This window comes from Prunus persica, chromosome G4, assembly GCF_000346465.2.
Source record: "Prunus persica cultivar Lovell chromosome G4, Prunus_persica_NCBIv2, whole genome shotgun sequence".
Classification (NCBI taxonomy): Eukaryota; Viridiplantae; Streptophyta; class Magnoliopsida; order Rosales; family Rosaceae; genus Prunus; species Prunus persica.
In genome coordinates, this window is record NC_034012.1 from 13291451 (window position 1) to 13302992 (window position 11542).

At 36.4% G+C, this 11542-nt stretch overlaps 2 protein-coding genes across 7 annotated transcripts in view; one reads left to right on the forward strand and one right to left on the reverse strand.

Moving 5' to 3' along the window:
• The window catches only part of LOC109948964, a 4021-nt gene extending 1852 nt beyond the window's left edge, over window positions 1–2169 (reverse strand). For all 6 annotated transcript variants that reach the window (XM_020563039.1, XM_020563036.1, XM_020563037.1 and 3 more), the window contains exons 1-2: window positions 1686–2169; window positions 1219–1487 (exon numbers count right to left, since the gene is read on the reverse strand). In XM_020563039.1, coding sequence (XP_020418628.1) covers window positions 1219–1345 — 127 coding nt within the window. In that variant the 5' untranslated portion in view covers window positions 1346–1487; window positions 1686–2169. The remainder of the gene's footprint in view (window positions 1–1218; window positions 1488–1685) is intronic.
• On the forward strand, window positions 2793–6354 carry LOC18779569 (psbP domain-containing protein 6, chloroplastic). Its single transcript, XM_007211712.2, has 3 exons — window positions 2793–3289; window positions 5404–5720; window positions 5928–6354. The coding sequence occupies exons 1-3, from the start codon at window positions 2929–2931 to the stop codon at window positions 6096–6098; spliced, it is 849 nt and encodes a 282-aa protein (XP_007211774.1). The 5' UTR covers window positions 2793–2928; the 3' UTR covers window positions 6099–6354.

The window sequence follows — 11542 nt, forward strand, 5'->3', positions numbered from 1 at the left end:
CATCAATCCTACGTAGTAGACTTTCAAGGCAGGCCACTGAACAGTTGAGATCAGACTTCAAATAGTATGCTCTACCTCTACGTGTATTCGATCCAAAGAAGAGTAGCCAAATTGGGCTGAAGCTACATAAATAACTAAAGGAAAGAGTAATTCAATTCTGAGGGGCTAATGTAATTTACGAGAACCTTTCCAATTCAGATCCCTCAAGAACCAGTATTGGTTGGCTAGATTAGTCAAGGATGTTCCAATAATAGAAAAGAGACAGGCTCATGTCCTTGCTGTTGGAGTAAAATGGGAATAAATTTAGAGGTGAATAAAAAACCTGAACTGTAGTGAAAAGAGCGCCAGAGTTGTGACGTCTGGAGAGATTGAGATTGTTGAGGACTCAATGCATGCCAAGGCTTGCAGAGATTGAGGTTGCTGTTGAGGATAAAAAATGGTGACTGCAAGCTACGGAAATGGTTGAGGCCATATGCAGTGAAGGGAAAGAAGCGAAAGAAGAGGGCAGTATATGACAGAGCAGAAGATACAGAGGCTTTGTAGCCAGCGGGCATCAACAAGAGAGCTATGATTGAGAAACAGAGTAATGGAAACGAAGGGGGTAACACAATTGAACTTGAGGGTATTCCAATTACCCCAGTAGACCATAACCCCAAGAAAGGACCTGGGGCTATCTTCATCCTTGAGAAAACTTCTTTAGAGGTTGCTAAAGTTGGAAAGACTTATCAGCTATTAAATTCTGATGATCACACAATAATTCCACGGCTAGTATGTGTGTTGATTCTCTTTCCTTTCCATTGACGTGGAATTTCGTAGGAGTCTACATGATGAGGAAGTGGGGGGACTTTGCTTTGCTCTCATCACAATTAGAGAGCGTTGGATCATGCAGCCGTTTAGGCAAGCTAAGAGGTTGGAAGTTGGAGACATCAGGGCTGTAAATCCTACTTACGGTTTCTGTGTAATTTGGTTGGAACGGAATACAATACAAGGGTGTTTCATGATGCTAGGGCCAGGAGAAGGAACACAAATTAAGTCTTTAATCTATAATCATTTGAGAAAGTGATGACAAATATATTTACGAAGTATGAAGACATTGAGGGTTATAATCAGCCTAATCCCACAGAAAGATGTTTTAATATCCAGAAAATCTCTATGCTGAAATGAATTAAACAACAAATGAAGTAGATAGCTAGATTAAAGAGAGGATGATTTGATTACCTCTGGCTTTGAGAGTGGCACCACATCCACCACACATGTAGACCTGAAAATCTGGCAACTCTGGAAGAAGCTGCCGACATTTGGGACATCTAACCAGTCGAACTTTAGTGGTCAATGCAGACAACATAGTTTGTCCCGAAAAGCAAAAGCAAAAACGAAAAAGAAAACAAAAACTTGGGCTTCCAGCACAAAGTTCCAAACTTAACAATCAGATTCAAGCATGACAATTAATTTGTCCTTGTTGAGAAACCATGAGGGTCACACACAATCTGCAAAGTAATCAAAAGATGAACATGGCATGCATCAGAACAAATGCTTAAATCTATGAAAAGAAATGCGATTTTAGATCCATGACAGTAGGGTATTTGTAAACAAACTACAAGCTGATAAATTAAAATAACATAACATCAAATTCTAAATTAAAATTGGAACAAAGCAATGAAGAGCTAAAATTAAGGAAGCAGTACCTGAATTGTAGTGAATAAACTCAAAGCCAGAAGAGAAGACATACAGAAGAGGTAATGAATTTGTTTTGAAAAATAAGTCTGAACTCCTCCTATATCTGGTGTTCTAGCTAAAGCTTTAGTTTTGGGTTTTTGGTTTTTCTTCCAAAATTCCAAGTCAAATGAACTGCCCTCAACCAGCCAGTGAGAGCCTCCTCCTCCTCTCTCTCTCTTTTGTCTTTTAAAAAATTTCTTCTGGGTTTTCTTTCTGCGAAATTCAGGCTGAATTTCACTGAAAAAATATCCGCCATTATAATTTGCTTCAATTGTCCAAAACCAGGAAGTTTCGGCGTTGCTCGCCTCCTAAACGTAAAGATGCTGCCGTTCGGAAAGACTTTTCCAATTTCGACGGGGTCGGCCTCGGTTGTGTGGGGTTGCTTGCTTTACTCTGAGTAACAAATTACAAGCTGGGATGACATTGACATGGGAGTAGTTGATGTATTTATGCTTGGCTTTAATTAAAGAATATATACATGGAGACATCGTCATCGTCCATGCTATCATTGCTATGCTGTAACAATCTTGTAAACTGATGAGGAGTTCCTTTTTACAATAAATATAATTTTTGGTACTTGTCAAATTCCAAAAAAAAAAGTTAAAGAAAATTGACAAATGTGAAAACCATGTGGCTGTTGAATTCAAATTTGTATTTAACTATACGTGTACTAAATTAGTAACACTTCTATTTCTCTAACAAAGAAGGATATTTTAAATTATTCTAATGTACGGAGAGAGGGTTTGAACTCGAGTACAAATAGACATGTCACGGGCACACACTGCTTTGGCCAACTAACAAATTAATGAAATTTAATTAAAGGCCTTTTGTTGTCTAAATAATTCGCATTAGTTTGGCCTCACTATCATTAGTAGCGTAAATGGTCAAAGAGTTAGAATTGTTGAACTTTCCTTTTGGTTTCGAGGAAAAAAGTTGAGGCTGGTTATGCACGTCAGTTAAAACAAAAGCCCAAGGAAGACTACCAAAAGGAGGGAAATTAAATTTGTTCGTTCTTTTTGTAGAATAGATGGACGCGCCATTTTATCAGCCTTAAGATTGTTTGTGAAGTGAGTGAACCAAGCAAAAAGCAAAGACTGGATATTGCCATATTGGATAAGAGCGGGAGGGCCAGGGGCAGGTTGAGTCAATATTATTATCCATACCGTATCCACCCTTTCAATTTCAAATCAAATCCTTCTCTTCTTAAAAAATATGGCTACCGGTCCTCTGCCTCCTCCAATACCCTCATCTCTCATCTCCTCCTCCTCCTCAAACAGCCATTCTACTTCTTCTTCACGTTCAAAACTGCCCCCACTTCTCTCGCCTTCTCCATTGCCTCGTCATAATTATCAGCAGCAGGCACAGAGTAAAAAACGAAGAGAGTTGTTGTTGAAAGGAGGACTTGGTCTGCTTCCTCTTGCTCTGGTTGAGTCAATATTGAAAGAGCCACTTACTGTGCCTTCAGCAGAAGCTAAGGAGGCGGTGGTGGGCTCCTACCTCCCACCCTCACCTTCTGACCCTTCCTTCGTTCTCTTCAAAGCCTCTGCTAAAGACACTCCCGCTCTTCGTGCAGGTACTTACTTTACTTCATTTTTCTTTCTTTCTTTAATCATTCACTCATGTCTTCTTTAATTTTGCTCCACTGAACCTACATTTTGATTGCTGCTTAATTATATATAATGAACAAGAAGAAAAAGAAAAAAGTAGTTAACAAGTTTCTGACTAAATTTGGAAGTAGGCTTGAGGGTGTCTAGGACTAGGAAATGATGTAGCAAATCGTGCAATTCCTTGCTAAACGATCCATTTATTATATCACTAGCTTAGCTATCAATGACAGAATTATTATGAAAGATAAGTCTGCTAATTGTGGAAAAACCGGCAGCCTGCGCTCCGTTACTTCTCTACACCGAAAGACTAAATGTGGCTTCTCAAGAAGAAGAACCTGGACAAATCTTCTTTCTGAAATGTAAGTATGTGATGAGTCAGTTGTTTGATTGGGATAGGATATGCCGTTACAGTTGGTTAGTTCGTAATCTAGAGCATTCGAGCTTCATTTTGTACCGTCATGGAGTCTGGTATTAAAGAGATTCCAAAATCATAATCTTGGTTTTTACGGAGGAGCAGAGAGAGCATCATGCAATTACAGGAAGATTTTCTATGTTTGGTTTTGAAGAGTGTCCAGGAATCTTATACAAATAAGAGACTGTATCAGAAGTGGGGTTTGTGATTTTTTATTTTATTTTCTAGGAATTAGAAACATTTTGTTTTGGTTTTGTTTGAAGGTGTAGCATGTTTGTGTGGGTGTATATCTACTTGTATTCTTTGGAGCTTTTTTGCTCCTTGTTTGAGTAACGATAGGAAAGTATCAGAAAGCTTTTCAGGTCAATCAATCCTGGCCTCTCTGTACTGAGGTGATGGTATTTCAGTAAGTAAATCGAGTATGTGTGTGTGAGAAGCTAGTTCTTTGTTAAGACTTCTTCAGTGGAGGCTAAAGCTTCACTTAGAATCTGCACTACCGCATTTGAGGTATGTTTTGCTTTAGTAGCAAAAATGTCCAGCTCTTCTGAATCGCCACGGTTTGATTTCTCAAATATATAATCCTGTTTGAAATGTAAAGTGAAGGAGGAGTTTAGCGTACTGTGGTCATAGGAAGTTAAATGGATCCAATCTAACCTGGGAGAAAACTAGATAAGTGACACTTACTCTGGATGAAAAAGAGAAGAATATTAGAAGGTATCCCGAAAGGTACAAGAGAATGTCTGCTTCATAACTTGAGGGTTGATTTGAGTTGAAGAACAAGCCAAGTCTGAGCCTTGACTAGAAATTGCAATAAAAGGGACACTGAGAATATTCAGATTGTGCAGAAATAGCTAGTTCTTTTGGATGGGGTACTTGTCTATTTATAGAAAAAATTGATGTCGACAATGACATAGTGGTAAGGAGAGGTGAGGATTGAGTGACCTGCAATCTTGTAGCCTGAGCATGAAGATTTCAGCTGTGAAGAAAAGCTTTCTCTACTGACCAGGTCAATCAATCTTCTAGCCTCCATGAAGAAAAAGTGGTAAGGAGAGTGTTCAGGAGCCGGCAATAAAGGAGAAGGAAGAGCTGTTGAGTTTCAGGACTGGACTTTAGAAGACTAAGAAGAATGCCTCAATTTTCTAGAAAATGACAGACGGTAAAAGTACATTAGCATCTGAGCAGAAAACAAGAGGTAGGACTCTCAGAGGAATATCGAAATGCTGAAATGATTGTTCTTTATCGTTTTTCTTTGTGCTAGCTAGCCATTTTACAGAGAACAATTAGTTTGAAATCAGGATGGTTGTGAGCTTCAAGATACATATATACTAATAGAATATACATACCTTTTTCCAATTAATTCCAAAAAAAAGGATCACTTTAGAGAGCTGCAGTTTCTTGAAGCTGGAGTACAAATGACGTTTGTTTTGTCCATACAAAGTTGCTTTTCCGTGGGTAGTTTCCTGAGTTTGTAGTTTCATTTTTACCCTCCAAAATTTCCAGCGCAGATTTTAGGATTTTGGGTTTGTTATTGTTCTATGCTCTTGTTTGCATTTATCTGGATCAAATTCTAATTTGCCTACAATTACAAGAGAAAATTAATAACATCAACTCATTTCTTAGTTGAAATTTTATCTCTTTTGATGACGCTAGAAACTCTGCTCTTTGCAGGAAATGTGCAGCCTTACCAGTTCATTATTCCTGCAACCTGGAAACAGATGCGTGTGGCAAACATTTTATCTGGTAATTACTGCCAGCCAAAGTGTGCAGAGCCCTGGGTGGAGGTAAAATTTGAAGACGAAAAACAGGGAAAACTTCAGGTTGTGGCTTCACCTTTGATACGCCTGACAAATAAACCCAATGCAACAATTGAAGATATTGGCAACCCTGAGAAGGTGATTGCTTCTCTTGGCCCTTTTGTTACAGGAAACACATATGATCCAGATGAGCTGCTTGAGACGACAGTTGAAAAGCGCGGCGATCTGACGGTACAATCTTTCTTGGCCATCCAGCTTGTCATTGTCTTAGACTTTCATTTTTCCTCTATGTTTTTCTCGTCACATTGTAGTATGTTGATTTTATCTGTTTTTGTGTATGCTTAAGAAGCTATCTCTTTTTCTACCCTTACCTGAACATGAATTCTCTCTGTTGGTAGCAATTTCATGCAAGCTTTCCTCTGTTGTTTATGTATGCAGTACTACAAGTATGCGCTGGAGACCCCGTTTGCTCTTACAGGTTCTCACAATCTTGCAAAGGCAACAGCCAAGGGAAACACTGTTGTATTATTTGTGGTAAGTGCAAGTGACAAGCAATGGCAAGCTTCTCAGAAGACTCTAAAAGCCATGCTTGATTCCTTTCAAGTGTAGTTCACTGCCGAATGAAAGGGAAAAGAAAATCATTTTGGCTTTTCGAAGCACTGTTCTTTTATTTTCATAAAGCTACAATACAAGAGGCTGCATTTACACGAAATTGAGTTCCTCTCTGGGCTTTTAGCCCTTTATTCAGTTTTAGGCCATCTCCAATACTAAAAGGGCTAAACCCAAATTTTCACCGTTCAAAATACAACTATTCATGTATTTCTTGAACTCAAATAGTTTTTCCCCCCAACCCTTCAGACTCAAAAACTTTGAGTCCATAGCCTTATTAAATTGTTTAACTCTATTTTTTTTTTTGTGGTTAATTTTTCTTGAGCTAATTTTTGTTTATAACTTCATGATTTGCTTTTCTGAACATTTTAATCTAAAAAAATTAAAAATTTGACAAACTTAATTTTATTTCAATTTAAGTGAAAACTTGTAGGCCATTATCCCACATGGTTTGAATTATTTTCTGACTTGGTGGCCATCTCCTCTTGGTTGCTAGTAATTATTTCTTACATCTGTGCCCATCTCCTCTATCTCCTCATCTCTTCCTTGAATTATTATCTGACATGGTTCATGTCCCCTCTTGCCTTGTTGCCATTATTTCCTGAATGGTTGTCTTGTTACCACTTGATTTGTTTTCACTATTTTTTGAAGTCTATTTAAGAAGAGTTAGGACTTGAATAAAATTATAATAACAAATTTAAAGCGTGAATAAAATGGGTACTAAACACATCACTCAGATTAGACTCACTTGCAAGACTTGCATTGGCCTTAGTCAGACATGCCTTTCAAAGAGAGCATTGTTGGTTGATGATTTTGAATCGAGAAGCAATGGCTTGTAGTGTTCGAGGCTCCGGCCCAGCTATGCCCGGGTCATTCTCCAAAGAATGAAAATAACCCTCAATTTGATGGTAGCGACAAATTGGCTCGCCTTAAAAGATTAAGGCAGGGCATAAATAAATTGAAAATTCATGAGGAGTTCGAAATAAGATCCTAAATTTATGGGGCCTAAAAACATTTCATAATATCAATAAGACAGTTTGGTAGAGCGTCTACTACAACGTTCTTTGAGACATCGTTTATAAGTTCTACAATGTTCTAAGTTTTATATTTTTATTTTTATAACAAAATTCAGGTTCTATTCTTAAAAAACATCCTAATTCTTTTTTCACAATAGATATGTGACTAGTCTATAGTCGAATGACAAACTCATTTTCACCAAGAGTTGTTTGATTTGAAAAGAAGTTGTGCCCAATTATATGACTTATGTAGAGTTAAAATATGTTTAGTACTACCGGAAGCCAGAGCCAGAGCCAAAGTCCGAGAAGCCACCAACATCTCTAAAATCATGGTTGGCACTACTAGTACTAAAACCAGGGCCGTACCTGAGATTTTGAGGGCCATGTGCGAAACTTAAAATGGGGCCTCACATAATCAAATACGAAAATACTATAAAAATTTGCCATAACTTAATGTCATAAACAATTTTTTTTTATAACTAAAATTCACCATCAATAAATATGTAATGACAATTAGAAATCAAATTCATAAAAATTTAAATGTTTCCATTTGATAAAGTTAAATGTTTGGTACAAAAATAAGCTCCTTGTGCCCCTTATAAGGTCCCTTGCTGCCTCCAATAAGCAATCTGTGTTTAATAGAAAAAAAAAATTGGCAATCACAAATTAAAGAGTAGTTGCACACAAATGTCAATAACAAATTAGATTATATTGCATTAAACACAAAAGCAACAACAAAAACATACCTAATTATCCAAAAATCATTCACATTGTATTTGCTGTCTTATTTGAAGAATTAGAACTATTACAAGAGCTTTTACCCCAAAAGAAAAAAAACACAGCCAGTACAATACTAATGTTTGAAAATTGATCTTCTTGAATTTTTAGAAGAGAAATCATCAATCAAATGTTCATAATCAAGTTTTTCAAGAAATTCACTTTCAATTGAAATCAAAGCTAGTCCGTTTAATCTTTCTTACCACATAGTTGATCGCAAGTATGATTTTAACAATTTTAATCTATCAAGAGCTCCTCTTTGAGATTGAGTCAATTCCTCAATTTTTCTTTTTCTAAGCCATTTTGTATATCTAGAAACGTATTTTCTAGTAGGTGTCATGTTTAGATTACAAAGAAAATTTCAAAACCATATAACCTGGAAGAAAACCCCAGCAAGAAATAGATAAATATTTCTACAAACTATATTCTCATATAATCAATCATCAACATGATAATAATTTAATAAAATAAGTCATGTAATATATAGAATAGATTGAAATTTAGATACATACCTGAATTTGAATTGAGATTTGAATATGACTATTTGATTTTGAGTGGTCTTTATGAATTTAGGAATTAGGGTTTTCTCTTCTTGGTGTTCAAATTCCTGAAAATTGAAAGAATGACAGAAATTGTCAAAGGATTGAAAAAAGAACCAAAGAGAAATTGATGAACAATGATGATTACTTACCAGAAAATCAGAGTTTAAGAAAAAGAAGAAGCTGAAGTTTTTTCGTTTTGTTTTGAATGAAGAAAGTACTTTTTTGGGAGGAGAAAAACTTTTTTATTTTATTTTAAAGAACGTTTGGGGGATGTATGACCTCAGTGAGTATTGAACTCTGGCACTTTTGGCAAATAAATTTGCGCTCCTAGCAACTACCTTGAACACACTGTTGTGCAAATATTTAGATGATCTACTATATATACAATTCATATAATATTAATATATATATATATATATATAATATAAAGAATTTTTTTTTTGGGGCCCTTAAGAAGCGGGGGTTCTGTACGGTGGAGCCACTTGCATCAACCCAGGGTCGCCCCTGACTAAAACTACCGGAGTCCAAACAGCCACCAACATCTTACTCCCGGCTTCCGCCGCTTCTAATGATCAGCCCATACGGCAACCCTGACTTCTTTTGCATCATGTGTTTCGTGGTCCCCTATTTCATTCTAGCCCCATTGGCCCTCACCTTGATCTTGACCCATCCAAGAGGGTATGACCCTGAGTTCTCCCCACGCAACAATACCCCTCCGAGTTCACCGCCATGTGGAACCTGACCCTCCTAGCCATGAACCCCAACAAGAAGTGGGACATCTACTGTGACAGCCTCCAGGCCTCGCTCTTCTACTACAGTCCCGTCTACCAACACATTACGGAGCTAGATGAAAAGTACGAACGTGTGCTGCTCGCAGCAACCTCGTTGCGTCCCTTGCTTCTAACCACCACAAACCAAACACTAGTTAGTTTCAAACTCTCCACGCTCGATGCTTACGTGGCTGATGACGTGGCCAACAAAATCTCGGGCGGTAACGGTACCACAGATGTGTTTGTGCTCGAGATTTCGGTTTGCTACAGGTATAGGCTTGAGTCGAAAGACGTGAAAATTCCAGAACCCAATGTCTCCAGAGCTACTATTGCAACGTTCCAAGTCCAAACTCAGTTGCAACTGAACTGAAGTAGTGAATTCCTTATTCTGCGGAGGTTCCAAACAGGATGTGAAAGAAATTCAACTATTCCAGACAATCATACTTGTAGAACTCCTCAAACTATACGGCCCATTTTATGTAGTTTATCCTCTTTTCTTTTCTTAAAACCAAATGATAGGGAAACAATAAGATTTTGACCTTTTTGTAAGGGATGTGAATTACTATGAGATCCTTGCCCGACACTTTGACACCTTTTTGAAATATATGTTTTTTTTTGAAAATAAAGTGATATCTAATGATTATTTTCACGACATTACCAAACATAGGAAATGAATTTTCCATTTTCTATTCCTTGAAAAATGACTTGGGAAGTGATTTCTCCTTAAATCCGATCCGTGAACCAAACTAAGGGTGCGGAGAAAACTGATTTAAAATCCATGTAAATATTTATATTATTATAACTTACCAAAAGTAGAAATGAGTCCAACTACAAGGATTCTATTGACACCACCATTACCTTTTTTTAACGATAATTATATATATCCCTTGTTTTTTATTTTCAGAAAACATATTTTGGATAAGTTAAAATAATATAAATTTTTATATGAATTTTTAAATCAATTTTTTCTACACTTTTAGATTAGATTCAAGAGTGAGTGACCACAAACTCCTTGAAACTCAAATTCTACGAAAACGGACTGTATATAAATATCCCCAACGACTTAACCTATACTGTGGACAAAACCCATAGAATCCTAAAAACCTTATCACTTTCATTAGGCATGCACCAAAACCTAGCCATCTCTCACTTCTTGATCTTAAGTACCAACCCTCATTCACGTATATACCCTCAAAGAAGTTTATCAAATTTTCACAATGATCAAATAAGTTTCATTAAAAACAACAAAAATTAAGACGTCGTACCCGACTAAATGACTTTTATCACCTATCCAAAGTAAAATATCCTATATCATCGTCCCCAATTGTGATCTATCCAAGTAGAGGCATGCCCATCCTAAATCCAATGTATCACAACATCTATGTGATTGTTGTTCCAATGCCAAATTCATTTTCCTCGGTTGATATCATATGTGTATTGTATGGTATGACTATATAAAATATTGAGAGTTGATATAAAACATGACAAGTACTATACTACTAGTTTGTTTTCCTCCTTTCATATTTATGATATTTGGTGATATCTAATGAAATATTGTTTTATTTTATTAGTTTTATTAGAATGAATTAAGATATTGGAGGATGCTAAAATGTGTGACAGAGACTTCAGTAGCATTACCATAAAAATTGATTCCGTCAAAGTGCGGAGATAAATTTGTCAGTGGGAGTATAAGCGAGATTTGGATCATAGTATATATTTTTTGGGATATTAGTAAGGTTATAAAAAAAGTACAGTAGAGAGGATGATTGTGTTCAACTAACGACTAAGGGAAAGGGGTGAAAAGTAAGGTTATAAAAAAAGTACAGTAGAGAGGATGATTGTGTTCAACTAACGACTAAGGGAAAGGGGTGAAAAGTTCCATCTTAATATCCAAAATTTTAAGCTGTGTTTACAGAAAATGATGTTACAGTAACAATAATAATGTTCAAGGGTGGAAATAAACAAGTCAAACCCAACAATAATAATGTGCAAGCGTGGAAATAAATCAAACCCAACATTCACCTCCTACATTATTATCTAAGTTGCTGCTAAGAAAATGTATATTTAGGATGTTACAGCTTCAATGCACTCAATCTAGTTTAGCCAATTCGAGGGTGAGCCATCAAGTTTGGGTCTTTGGCCAAATTTAAAACAAAATTTGATTCCTATGTATCAAAACCCAAACAGAAATACTATATTTCTTTTATGTCTAATACCTAATTTTTTTAAATAAAAAAAATAGTCGATATTTTCTTTATAAAAAAATAATTGACGTTAGAAAAAAATTAATAAGATGGTAAGAAAGTTGTGAAATTTTTTTGGGAAAATGCTAGGGGAGA

Coding starts and splice junctions, on each gene's coding strand:
- LOC18779569 (XM_007211712.2), top strand. CDS start 2,929: ATGGCTACCGGTCCTCTGCCTCCTCCAATACCCTCATCTCTCATCTCC. Junction 3,290..5,403: donor CACTCCCGCTCTTCGTGCAG/GTACTTACTTTA, acceptor TGCTCTTTGCAG/GAAATGTGCAGCCTTACCAG. Junction 5,721..5,927: donor AAAAGCGCGGCGATCTGACG/GTACAATCTTTC, acceptor TTATGTATGCAG/TACTACAAGTATGCGCTGGA.